Source organism: Nematolebias whitei, chromosome 23 (genome assembly GCF_014905685.2).
Source record: "Nematolebias whitei isolate Nwh7 chromosome 23, NemWhi1, whole genome shotgun sequence".
NCBI lineage: Eukaryota > Metazoa > Chordata > Actinopteri > Cyprinodontiformes > Rivulidae > Nematolebias > Nematolebias whitei.
This window is the reverse complement of record NC_056520.1, coordinates 24890814-24904939: the sequence shown is the minus strand read 5'-3', so window position 1 is coordinate 24904939 and position 14126 is coordinate 24890814. Positions and strand designations below refer to the sequence as shown.

At 43.1% G+C, this 14126-nt stretch overlaps 1 protein-coding gene across 1 annotated transcript in view; it reads left to right on the top strand.

Annotated features, from left to right (window-relative positions):
• Positions 1 to 4079: 4079 nt before the first annotated feature.
• Positions 4080 to 14126, top strand: part of obsl1a (obscurin like cytoskeletal adaptor 1a) — a 75840-nt gene continuing 65793 nt past the window's right edge. Inside the window, exons 1-2 of the mRNA XM_037696706.1 lie at positions 4080 to 4449; positions 5973 to 7275. Of these exons, the coding sequence (XP_037552634.1) occupies positions 6093 to 7275 (1183 nt within the window). The 5' untranslated portion in view covers positions 4080 to 4449; positions 5973 to 6092. The remainder of the gene's footprint in view (positions 4450 to 5972; positions 7276 to 14126) is intronic.

The following is a 14126-nucleotide window of genomic DNA, read 5'->3' as shown; positions in this document are numbered from 1 at the left end:
GCTTCCACTCTGTCTGTTTACAAACACTGGACACGATCGCTCCTTTGAAGAACCGACGCACCAAACCTACCCCCGAAACCTGGCTGGGTGACGTCACGCACGCTGCCAGGCGCGAGTGCAGAAAAGCGGAGCGCAGGTGGAAAAAGGACAGACTACATGTTTCTTTTAATATTCTCAAAGAGAGTCTGTTACATTATCAGAAAACTGTAATAGCCGAGAAGAACAATTATCTCTCAGGCATAATTTCTTCTAACTGTAACAACCCCAGAGTTTTGTTCAAAACCATAGATATTGTTCTCCATGCTCCCAAGTCTGTTGGTTTTGATGCCTCCACTGAAATCTGTGAAAGTTTCCTCCACTTCTTCACTGATAAAATTGTGTCAACCAGAGCTTGTATTTCTCAGCCTTCCTATGATCCTTCTATTCCTCTACACCACTCATCTGTTTTTGATCAGTTTGAGCCTGTGTCCTTCTCTTTTCTACAGGACACAGTTGATCATATGAGGCCCTCTGGTTCTCCTGCAGATTCCATTCCACCTCGTTTATTTAAGGAGGTATTTTCCACTATTGAACCAAGTGTACTTAAGATTATCAATAGCAGTCTTTCCTCTGGTATAGTACCTGAGGCTTTTAAACATGCATTTGTACGCCCTCTACTCAAAAAAACCAGGTCTTGACCCCTCTCTCTGCTCCAATTTCAGGCCTATCTCTAATCTCCCATTTATTTCAATACTATTAGAAAAGGTTGTTTACAACCAGTTGTTACCATTTTTAGAGGACAATGGTATCACTGCCGTTTCAGTCTGGGTTTAAAGCCCGCCACTGTACAGAGAGTGCACTTTTGAGGGTTTCAAATGATATATTCTTGTCCACAGACTCCGGAAAGTCTGTTGTTTTAGTGCTCTTAGATTTGTCTGCTGCATTTGACACTGTTGATCACAGCATTTTAATCTCTCGTCTTGAGCACTGTGTGGGCATCAGGGGTGTCGCCCTCAATTGGTTTCGGTCGTATTTAACCAATAGGAGTTTCTGCGTAAAAATCGACAATTTTATGTCTTCCACTGCTCCTCTTCCACATAGTGTCCCCCAGTGCTCAATCCTTGGCCCTCTTTTATTTGCCCTTTACTTACTCCCCCTTGGCTCGATTTTTAGGAAGCATGGCATTTTATTTCACTTTTATGCTGATGATTGCCAGATCTATTTTCCCATGGCACAAAACAACACAGTTCAACAACTTACACACTGCCTTAATGATGTTAAGACATGGTTCTCTCTTAACTTCCTTAGTCTAAATGAGAACAAGACTGAAGTTATGATGTTTGGACCAAGTTGCCGTCCCTCTCCCAGCATAGATCTTGGCTCACTGTCATTTTATCTCAAGGACTGTGTCACCAATCTGGGGGTGAAGTTTGAGTCTGATTTTAAATTTGAAAAACAGATCAGCAGTGTTGTTCAGAAAAGTTTTTATCAACTCCGCCAAATAGCAAAAGTGAAACCAATCCTAGCAAGACCTGACTTGGAGAAATAAATCCATGCTTTTATCACAGCTTGTCTTGACTACTGTAATGCGCTGTATGCAGGCATTAGCCAGATGTCTCTTGCTCGTTTGCAGCTTGTGCAGAACTCTGCTGCTCACCTGTTAACTCAGGCTCGTAGGCGCGAGCATATTACTCCCATCCTGGCGTCCCTTCATTGGCTCCCTGTGCACTACAGAATTAATTTTAAGCTTTTGCTGTTTGTTTTTAAATGTCTGAACAACCTTGCCCCACCATATCTGTCTGAGCTGCTTCAGCCTTACTGTCCACCCCGATCCCTACGATCAGCTGATCAGCTGCTGCTGACAGTCCCTAAAACTAGGCTGAAGCTCAGAGGTGACAGAGCGTTTGCTGTTGTTGCTTCCAGGTTGTGGAACACTTTACCCTTGAGTGTCAGACAGGCCTCCTCTCTTCCTGTTTTTAAATCTCTTTTAAAGACACACTTTTATTCTTTGGCTTTTAACACGTGATGTTATCTTTTATGGCTTTTTAATACACCTGCTGTGAAACTGGTATGTGAATGGTTTTTATGTTTCTTTGTGTATGCTTTGTATGTTTTTATTGTTTTATTGTGCAGCACTTTGGCTACACTTGTGGTTTTTAAAATGTGCTATATAAATAAAGTTGATTGATTGATTGATGATATTGGAACTGGATCGGTATCGGCCGATACTCAGTTCTAGGTATCAGGATTGGATCGGAATTTAAAAAGGTAGAACGGTGCATCCCTAGTCGCAAGTCCATCACAGGGCCACATAGAGACAAACGAGAAAAACAACCATTCACTCTCTCACTCACACCTAGAAATAATTTAGACTTACCAATCAGACTAACATGCATGTTTTTGACTGGAGTACCCAGAGAAAACCCATGCATGCACAGAGAGAATGCGTAAACTCCACCCAGAAAGGTCCCCGAACTGGGATTTGAACAGGGCAAACTGCTTGCTGAGAGGCAGCAGCTCTACCAACTGCACCACCGTGCCACCTCCTGTTTTGTATCAAAGATTAAAAATGCTGTGTGGTGAATTTTAATCTAGTTCTTAACACATTAGGCTGAAAACCCGGTCACAAAAAATAGGGTTTGTTTTTTTCTTTGTATAAAAATTCTCAGAATCTCTGTAATATTAAAAATTGTATTTTGACTATTGTTTTTTTTCTTCTTTTGGCTGCTCCCTTCTTCAGGGGTCGCCACAGTGAACCAACTCACACAAAGACTTGGCAATTGTTTTTACGCCGGATGCCCTCCCTGACACAACCACCGATCTACCACAGCCTTCTTTGTGGAGCAGAGAGCTGCTATCTAAGGTGCCAAGGGGGAGCAGATGGGGGTTAAGGGCCTTGCTCAAGGGCCCAGAGAGGGGCAAACGAGAGTGGAGGCAGGTATGGGTGTTTTCACCGGGCCGAGATGGGGTAAATGGTAAATGGACTGTACTTATATAGCGCCTTTCTATCTTATTTCAAGATACTCAAAGCACTTTATACTACAATCTGTGCCCTCATTTACCCATTCATACAGCACTCTACTAGATCTATACAAAGCTAATTGAACAAATCATTCTAATGAGACTAATCAGTGCTTTAGATCACATGCACACACTGATGGGACACACATCAGATGCTATGAGGGGTTCAGTGTCTTGCCCAGGGACACTTCAGCATGTGACTGCTGGTGGATTCAAACACCCAACTCTCGCATTGGAGGACGACTGCTCTAACCACTCGGCCACAACCGCCCCAAGGTAGGTAGAGGTAGGTCAGCCGACTTGGGACCAGAAAATCGCGGTTCGACTCCCAACTATTCCCACATGTCGTGGTGTCTCTGAACAAGACACTTACTCACCAATTGCTCCCCGGGCACTTGCATAGCTGCCCACTGCTCTACCTGGGTGTATCCAGGTGTGATGGGTTAACGCAGAGAAGTAATTTCGCCAATGTATGGGAACATACAATGCTGACAATCGCAGACTTCCCTTTGCCTTTCCCACCCATATTTTGATGTTGGTTCAGGGAGTTGAAGCAAAGATCTTCCAATCAGAGGCTCACCTTCTCCAACCTCTGCGCCACCACTCCCCCCATATTTGGATGTGTGGAATGCCTAAAAAAAGCCTTGATTTGTGTAAATAGTCTTCCATCGTGAGAATCTGAACTTCTAGAATTTAAAGCACACAACTTTGAAAGGCAGAGATATTTTGTCTTTCGTTTGAATGTTCTCAGTCATTATATACCAAAACTGACACCCATGTTAACTGTTTAATATTAATCATGTCCTAATGTGATAAAAAATTTGACCTTGTTTATACTTTAGTGCAATTTGTGATACAAGGAAATCCAGCAGGTGGGATGTCCTTTACTTCTGAGGTATTTAGAGCCGAGTGATCCAGTACAGACCCCTGCTATCTTTAGTGAGTCATAGTCTGTGAATAGGGAACTTTATCTGGCCCTGCGTCATGAAAGCTGGTGGTATTTTTAGGGGGCGGCTTGCAGTTGCAGCAGCTGCTAAAGCATCTATTTACACACCCCTCACCCCTTTCCTGTTACTCTTTAGCTGCTGGACAATGACAGAATCAGAGCTGACACATGCACCGCATGGCCAGAAAGGACGAACGCGATCAAGAAATGACACCTGTGACTGTGACTAACTAACTATGTACAGGGGATATTGTTTTTTCTCTTTTTATGAAGAAGCACGAGTGAACCAAAGGTATGCTGAATAAGAACCACAATCTGTAATCCACAAACTAAGAAAACAAGGAACTTAAATGTACAAAGCAACCAATCTCCAATTTTACATGTCGAGCATTTCAGAGGAGCTCAACGTCAACTGAAGCAACTAATACATGTGATCGCTTGAAGGACATCAATTTTGAGCCAGATTCTTAGTAACGCTTTAGGGAAAGTGAGTTTCAGAGAAGGTAAGTTTGACTTATCAATGTTCTTTTACAGTTTAAGAAACAAATCAGTTTTTTTTTTTTGTTTTTTTTTGTAAATTTTAGAAACCGCATAGTTTTGCACAATTATTCTTGTGCTCTGGTGTCCAGCGTCAGGCTACTTTAAAAATACCCTCTTCAGTGAGTTACAGTGTCAGTTATAAGACAACCATGGTTGCTGTGTGTTTGCTGAAAATCCATTTGGCTAAATTTCAAAACACTATGCTATCTCAACGTGCTAACTTTGTGTTTATTTGTAACACTTTACTATGCTTTTATGTCAATTTTGAGTACCGTATTTTTCGCTGTATAAGTCGCGTTTTTTGTTGTTTGTTTTTTTCATAATTTGCATGCCCTGTGACTTATATGCAAAAGCGACATATTTATGTATTTTTTTCCCCATACTGATAAAACAATTTTTGGCTAAGATATGACCGTTTTCATTCATTCTGACTGAAAAAATTTAACACTGCCATTTTCAGCCACTAGATGGAAGCAGAGTAGTAGTAACAGTAAGGCATGCTGTTGCATCATGTAATAGGTAAAAGTGGCTATTATGACAAATTAAAAAAAGTTCAAGCCAAAAACAACTGGACTTAATTTATTATACTTTATTATTTTTGTATTGAACTTTTTGAATTTACCATGTCCTGGATGACTGAGAATCTGCACCAGCTATTATTGACACAATCAGCTTGCCACAGCCTCCCACCTTCGTTTTGCTCGCTGCTTAGCACAACCGTCAAACCAGCTTCATTTTGCTGCACCGCCCCAGCGAAATGCAGCTAATTTGATAAATTGAAGTGCATTTATTAAGTAAAAGTTAAACTGAGACACCTTTGCTATAATTTCGAGCGGACAAATAATTGTTTAGGTGCTTTTCTTGTTAAATTTTGAAGAAACACACAGCGTTCCACCTTCCTTTTTTTCCCTCCCTCTGCGTGCTTCTGGGAGCACTGAGGCAGCAAATACTTTTGAAATACAGCTGATTTGACCGTCAAAGTGTATTTATTAAGCAAACGTTAGACTGAGACACACATTTACTATAATTTTGAGGAAACAAATAATTGTTTTTAAGTGTTAATCTTGTTAAATTATTGTTAAAGTCCTCCCGTGCACACTCCTGTGGCCGCCATTTGGCAGCCCATCGATTTTTGGCACAACACCGGCACACATTTCCAGGTTTGACCCACATTTCTGGGTTGTCAGCAATGACGCGAAACAAACGCGACGCGTCAGCGAAGACGCATAATAGATGCGACATATACAGCAAAGCGTCATATTTATGGATTTTTCCACTTTATTAGACAAATATGGACTGATGCGACTTATAGGGCAGAGCGACATGTACGGCGGAAAATACTGTAATTTGTTTCCTGGCGATAGTAAAGCACTTCTGAAAAGAATTATGTGAATTTCTGACTGCAAGTTTACAGAATGCTATCCTGGCAATGTAAGAACATAATTTTCCTATAAACGTATTTACTATAATTTTTCCTGATCTTTAGATTGTCAACAAAGAGTCCAGACTCCACAATCTGCAGTCTACACCAAAGATCATTGCAAGCTAACGTTGAGACAAAACCAAACAAAAGACACTCCTTTATTCATTAAGACCAAAGGTTGCCATGGATATTCTGGGTGGTGCGCCTCGTGTTTTGGGCTACCCACGCACTGTTGTGGCACAGTGTGGAACGGATGCAACACTAAGATGCCAAATTGGTGGAGATCCTCGTCCGGATGTAATCTGGGAACGTAAAAATGTCCAAATTTTGTCTGAAGGACGATATAAGCTGGCAGAGGAAGGAAAGTTGTACTTGCTAACTATTATGGGAGTGACCCAGCAAGATGCTGGTCAGTACATCTGCAAGGCTAGAAATAGCGTAGGTGAGACCTATGCAGCAGCCTCGCTCAAAGTGGAAGAAGAGCTCCTTGAACAAAATCAGGAGGTGATGCAAGCAGGTGGAAATGTTGAAAAGCAGTCAAAGAAAGTAAATGAAGAAATTGGTGGATATCTAAATGGTTACAGTGCTGTAGTAAATGGTGTGAACGAGGAGAAAATAAACAAGGAGCAGAGGTGGAACAGTAAGCTAAATGCAAAGCTAGAGGAAGTTGATTTAACAGCCAATGATAAACCTCGATTCCTCATCAAGCCCCTGTCACTGCGAGTGGATCGAGGAGAGGATGCAGCTTTCTCATGCAAAATCTGGGGCACGCCTTTGCACGAGGTGACTTGGGCGAAAGACGGTAAGAAGCTGAATGATATCTTTGAGAATTCCCACTTCAGTGTGAGCAGTCAAGATGGAGGATGGTTTCAGCTCAAGCTTTACAGGACGCGCATGTCAGACAAAGGCGTCTACACCTGCAAGGCCGTGAACTGCCATGGTGAGGCCTTGGCAGGAGCTATCCTTCTTGTTGAGCCGATTCCAGAACGAGAAGAGAGTAAAATGTCATCAAACAGTCACAACAGCAGCCAGAGGTCACCGAAGCACAGAGGTGGAAGGCTCAGCTTGTCGAGGCTTACAGAGGAGCAGCCTGTCAATGCGTCCAAAGTCAAAAAGTTTGCAGTAACGGAGGGGAAGCACGCAAAGTTTCGTTGCTTTGTGACGGGTAAGCCAAAACCCGAGATCATCTGGAAGAAAGATGGGGTTTTCCTAGAGCCCGACAGACGCCATCTGATATTTGAAGACAGAGAAGGTTACTACACTTTAAAAGTTTTGTACTCTAAGGTACAGGACACGGGGCTGTACGTGTGTGCTGCATCAAACGCTCTTGGAAACACTCTTAGCGCCGTTCATCTGTCGGTGAAAGGTAAGTGACTAAAAGTGAAAACGGCATTCAATGAAGGAGTAAAATACGTGTTGCCTTCCATGTCAAAGCTTTAAGATGTCCCACAGTATGTAGTCCCTCATAGTATGATAGGGATGACTCCCATTCTACCACAGCAAGTTTTAGCTCACTATCTGTAAAACTAGCTGTGTTGTAGCTATTTCTGCTAAGTTTGTTGCAAGTTTTATTGGTTCGTGAGATTTTTTTTGACCAACAGCCAAACAAATTACATTGCACTATCACCCACCTTAAGTTTTATGTTGCAATACTGCAGTCCAAGTGGTTTGTATGCAAAATTTCCATTCATGTCATCACATTATATAGCGAAAATTTATTTGATTATAATAGTTTTATAATAGATAATTCTCTGAGTTATATTGCTTATCGTGATCACGTTTTTTAACTGGCTAGCTGCCTTTGTGGCAAATTTTGTTTCAAGGCTTTCTAAAGAGGGATGTAGAGATATAGAGTAGATTCCCAAAATTGTGCCAGCAAAATGTAAATAAAACACAATTTTGGATGTAGTCAAAAAAAGCATCAGAACCTTTCATTGCCAAGTTGATTTGCATTTACAAGACTTTTGCACCACAGAGTCTGACTCTGTTTCACACAACCACGTCTGTGTGAAGCACAAAACAGATGAAGATAAAAAATCTTTTTTATCCCTCACTAATTGCTTAAGGATACCATTTGACAATAAGGCTTCCCTTACAGATGCTAATAAATAGTTTATAGATATGTTAATTCTTTTATAAACACTTTATAAATCATTAATAATTGTTTATTATGCATTGATTAAGGGTGACAGAGAGACAAAACCGACCAGTTTCTTGCCAAATAGTGAAATAAATCTGCCACCTATATCATCCAGGTCACCCAGATGACCTGACTGAACATTGTTGGATTTTATACCTGGATTTTAGAGCATGGACTTTGGTGTTTTGAACCAGTTTACATGACTGTCGATGAGGGAGAGGGCGTGCCCCAGAGACCATCTTAGCACCAACATAACTGTTTTTTTCCCACTTTGGAGTAAGGCTTAAGCCATTGGGGGTGAAGCAGTTTTGTTTGCTGTTTCCTCAGACTGAAGAAGCCTTCTGGATGGAAGGCAAAACGTCTCGGCACCAAAAAAGAAACGGTCCAGATGGCCTGACTGAACATTGTTGGATTTTATACCTGAATTATTGAGCATGGACTTTGGTGCGGCTGTGGCTGAGTGGTTAGAGCAGTTGTCCTCCAATGCGAGAGTTGGGGGTTCTAATCCACCAGCAGTCACATGCCGAAGTGTCCCTGGGCAAGACACTGAACCCCTCATAGCCTCTGATGCGTGTCCCATCAGTGTATGAATGTGATCTAAAGCACTGATTAGTCTCATTGGAATGATTTGTTCAATTAGCTTTGTAGAGATCTAGTAGAGTGCTGTATGAATGGGTAAATGAGGGCACAGATTGTAGTGTAAAGCGCTTTGAGTATCTTGAAATAAGATAGAAAGGTACAGTACAGTCCATTTACCATTTACCTCTATATTTCATGTAGAGTTGTTATATTAAACATTTCACACTAAGTTACTACCTTGTGAGCACAATAAGCATTTGTAAACCTAATTTTTTTAGGATATATTATTAGTTGTAGATACTTATAAAGCAGTGATAAAGTACAATGTTATATGCTAAAGAAATAGTCTTACAAATGCTTACTGGGTTTACAAGGTAGTAACTTAGGGGTGTGCCCCCCTGGGGGGGCCCAGAGCAATGCCGGGGGGGCGCATGTGACCCCGGGGAACATTTTGCGGCAGGAAGTAGTTTTTTTTTTTTGGCATCATTCTCATTTTGTCAGTGTGCGTTCGGCAATTGTTTGCTAAAATCCGGCAACTCTTAGGTTTAGTAATAATAAAGTTATGAACAAATATGGCTGTCTTGTTGTTTGGGGAGCCATGCTTGAACCGTGTCGCTTCCCTCTGCTGCTGAGAAATAAATAACTCTGACACCTCCTCAGCTGGTGACGCTTGTCACCCACAGCACACATGTAACAGAGAATAAATTCAAAGCAAGAGTGTTACCTGTCCCTCTTCGTCTTTCGCTTTAACATTTTTTTTTGTTTTTTAGTTTGTCAAAGTACAATTTTGATGGGGTTTTTTTTAATACAGAAGTAATGTTTAATAAATGTTAGGACTCTATTCTTTGCAAACAAAATATATTTTATGTCATTAAACAACTTGTCAGGTTCTTCTCTTGTGAGCGCGTCCTCCTGGACCGCCCCCCCCAGGTCCCAGCTAAACATTGAGCAGGAGCTGAGAGTTACAGGATCATGTTTCAAACTGTGCTTCAAAAAGCTGTGCACTGCAAAATGTACTCATTGTAACCATTAATCCTGACTTCCTCATTTTGATTTACAAAAAAATTAGCACAAAATGTTTTTTTCATTTTTGTTTTGTACGTCAAAGTGTTGTGTATAACACTCCTGAGTTAAAATTTTGCAGATAATTTTGAATTTATTATCATTTATTGATTGTATTTAATTTGATTTTTCAGTATCATATGGTCAAAAATGTTTAGAGTTTAAATAAGGATATATATTTTTTATTATTTCAGGCAAATTGATGCACTTTAAGCCTTTTCTGGTGAGACAGACCAATTTTACTATTGAGGCCTTGAAGGCCAAAGAAGAGCACATTAAACAGAAACTAACTACATGTATGTGTCTAGATCAGACCACACTTCAGCAAGTGTTGGACTGTACAGATCAGGCACGCTTATTTAGCACAGCATGTCAAGTCCAAGACTAAACAACAAAACAAGTTTAACTTACTAATAACTCATCAACACCATCACTATTCCAATAACAACACATTAAGTGTAGGACAACACTCCAGTAGTCAATTACATGTCAGGGAGACAGAAAAGTGGGTGAAGAATTTATCTGACAGACAGCTCACCCAGCTGGAGACAGAGATTCTTGCCAGGGGACTGAACTTTGTGGTTGCACCAAGTAGAATTCCTCAGGTGGAGATGATCACAGCTACTGAGTCAGCCATCCGCAACAACAAAATTAAAGAGGCTGAAGCAGAACAGCTCAGAATCAAAGTTTCAGCCTGCCTCAGCAATGCCAAACCACTACCTTCCAACATCAGTAGAGAGGAGAGGGACGCACTCACCACTCTTAGCAAGGACAAAAACATCATCATTCTCCCAGCAGACAAAGGAAGGTGCACAGTGATTTTGAACCAGAAAGACTATCATGAGAAAGTTATGGCACTCCTTAGTGACTTAAACACTTATGAACCTCTGAAAAGAGATCCAGGAAGTGGTTACAAGAAGAAATTGATAGATTGCCTGAAAATTTTGGAGCAAGACAAGGCTATTGACCGTTTTCTGTACCACAGACTGTACCCAGGGGAGGCCACACCTAGTCTATATGGTTTACCTAAAATCCACAAACAAGGTGTACCTTTAAGACCAATCGTTAGCATGATTAACTCTGTCACTTACAATGTTTCCAAATGTCTGGCGTCTGTACTCATCCCTTTAGTTGGCAGCTCAGAACACCACATACAGAACACCATGGACTTTGTGGATAAAGTGAGGGATGTCATCATGGAGACTGATGAAACACTGGTCTCTTGATGTCACATCACTCTTTACGTGCATTCCTGTTGATGATGCAGTAGAGGTGATCAGTTTAAAATTAAAATCAGACACCACTCTGAGCAGCAGGACCACGCTTTCCACAAAACAACTGTGTCAACTCTTGAAACTGTGCCTGCAGTCAACCTACTTCACATATGGGGAGCAATATTATAGGCAGAAACATGGGTGTGCTATGGGGTCTCCAGTTTCTCCTATTGTTGCCAACCTGTACATGGAGGAGGTAGAAAAGAGAGCCTTGACGTCCTTTTCAGGGACACCACCAAGTCATTGGTTCAGGTATGTTGACGACACCTGGGTTAAAATTAAATCTCAGGAAGTCCAACATTTTACTGACCACATCAGCTCTGTGGATAAATACATCAAGTTCACACGAGAAGATGAAAAAAATGGCAAGTTGGCTTTCTTGGACTGTGAGGTCTCAGTCTCTGATAGAGGACATTTGCAAACTGAGGTGTACCGCAAACCCACCCACACAGACCAGTATTTGCAGTTTGACTCCCATCACCCTTTGGAGCACAAGTTAGGAGTCATCAGGACTCTGTATCACAGAGCAGACAGCGTCCCCACTAGCTCAGGAGCCAGGCAGAAGGAGAAATCCCACACAAGACAGGCTCTAGAGCAATGTGGATATCCTAACTGGGCCTTCCTGAAAGCAGAGAAGAAACCTAAACAGGACTCCAGTCAGCCAACAGGTGAAAAGGAGGAACCCAGACCAGTGGTCATTCCATATGTTGAGGGCGTATCAGAGAAACTGAGACGTTTATTTTCTAAACATAACGTCACAGTGGCTTTTAAACCCCAAAATACATTACGGCAAAGACTGGTTCATCCCAAAGATCCAGTCCCCCGGCACAAACAGAGTAATGTTGTGTATGCTGTTCAGTGTCAGGAGGGCTGTGATCAGTCTTACATTGGGGAAACAAAACAGCCACTGGCCAAAAGGATGGCCCAGCACAGAAGATCAACATCATCAGGCCAGGACTCTGCGGTCTACACTCATCTCCAGGCCAGCGGTCACTCTTTCAGGGATGAAGATGTGCACATCCTGGATAGAAAGGAACAATGGTTTGAGAGAGGAGTAAAGGAGGCCATCTTTGTGAAAAGAAACGGTCCATCGTTAAACAGGGGTGGAGGCCTACGTGTTCAACTGTCCCCCTCTTACAATGCTGTGATTGTTAGTATCACTCAGCCCTCTGTGAATAGTAAACAGCCATCAGTGTGCTAATGATCCATTGTTAGGCTGATGGTCCTTCTTGAGCATGTGATCAGCTGGTTTTGGTTGTCAGCAGCAAAACTGGTTGATCCACTCTGAGAAGGTGCTATTTAAGAGACTGAACTGAATACAGCACCTCAGACTGAGGAAGTCTCTCGGATGAGAGACGAAACGTTTCTACATTTTTTTGTTGTTTTGCTTTGTTTGTTTTTTTTGAATGTCCAGAGGACCAGATTTAACTTTTTTTAAACTTAAAATATTCATGGCTTTGCAGTAAGTTTCCATAAATATATATACCCATACTAACGCCTATATACATACATACATGAATATACATTCATATACAAATCTATATATCTACATATAAAGCCTACATAAGCATCCCTGCATCTATTTGTGTGTGTTTGTGAGCATGCATAAGTGTATAAGGCTTCTCTAATAGAACATTTAATAGTAACTGTGAAGCAGCAGAGACCCGATCCCCAAGACCAGAGGCGGACGAAAAAGGGGGGACCAGAGCCCAAGACCCCAGGAGGGACCCCGACCGCGGAGCCCCCAAGGCCACCCACACAGGACGAACCACTCACCCACCCCCCAGATCGGACCACAGGGGAGAACCGGAAGATCCCCACCAGCAACCACATACAGTGACCCCCCGGGGCCAACAGCGACAAACTCGGTACCCGCCGCACCGATGCAAGTCCAGGCCCGGGCACCCAGGCCCGGGCACCGAGGACTCACACCACCCAGGCCAAGGCCTGACAGGGCCAGAGGACCCGAGCCCCACCAGGCAGACACCAGGCCGAGCCGACACATGCCCAAGCGCCCAGCCCCCGACACCAAGGGCCCCAAGCGCGCCGGCAGGCAAGGGCACACCCCACCAGGGGGCCGCGCGATAGGGGCGTGATGCCAAGCACCCCCCAGTTGTATCAAAGAGGGGGCAATCCGAGTCTCGGCCTAACAAATACCCATTCATACACAGACACAATCACACAGTCCCAGCCTCATTCTCACACTCACTCACTCAAAGACATACAATAACGATACATTTCATTCTTATTCCCGATACGCACTCTATACCCCCCAGGTCCAAGACATGTACCCGCCCTCTACGGGGGCAGCCCATGCCCAAACCCAGGAGGTAGACCCATTCATTCTCGAACGGAGAGGAGCCAATATCCCAGACCCGGCCCAGGCCACGCCCAGCCGACAGGACACCCCCCGGCACGAAGAGGTCACGCCACCGACCACCCCCACACACCGCCAACAACCAAGCACACGCCCCCAGCCGACCGCCCGCCAGGCCCCGGCAGCCACCCCGGCCAGCGGGCCAACCATGGCACCCAAGAGCCAAGCTCAGGGGGTCCAAACAACCCCAGGGAGAGCACAGCGCCAGCACCGCACATGGCAATCCCCCAGACCCCGAACCCCCACATAGTCCTGGTCAACACCCGACGGCCTCTAAGCTCCTGATTTTCACTAGCAAGTAATGCTACCTGTTGTTGGCTGAATTCTAAAGACTCCCTGAGGCCTTGAAACTCTTTATGCAGCATCTCTACCAACGTTAGTCCTGGCATCCAAGCTAGTTAGCTTCTGGTCAATTGACTCCAATATCTCCTTTAAACCTGTATTATCAGGAGACGGTGCCGTAACGCTGTCTGAGCTTCCCTGTCGGTGCAGCTTAGCAGTGGGGATGTTAGCTGAATCACTAGCAGTACCGGATGAATCTTTAGTTTTACCCATGACTAAGCTGTAAAACACTCATCAACAAACAATTCCAGGCTCTCCAAAGTCTCCTCGTCCAGTTTGTTTGATTGAATGAAAAAGTTAGTTAGTAATATTTAGGACTTTCTTAATGATCTTATATCTAATTAAACAGTTTTTATTTAAATAAATACGGACTTACCAAAGTTTTAAGAAGACATTGAATTTTTAAGGGAAAGTCGTAGCATAGTCCAGAGCGCCCCCCCCCC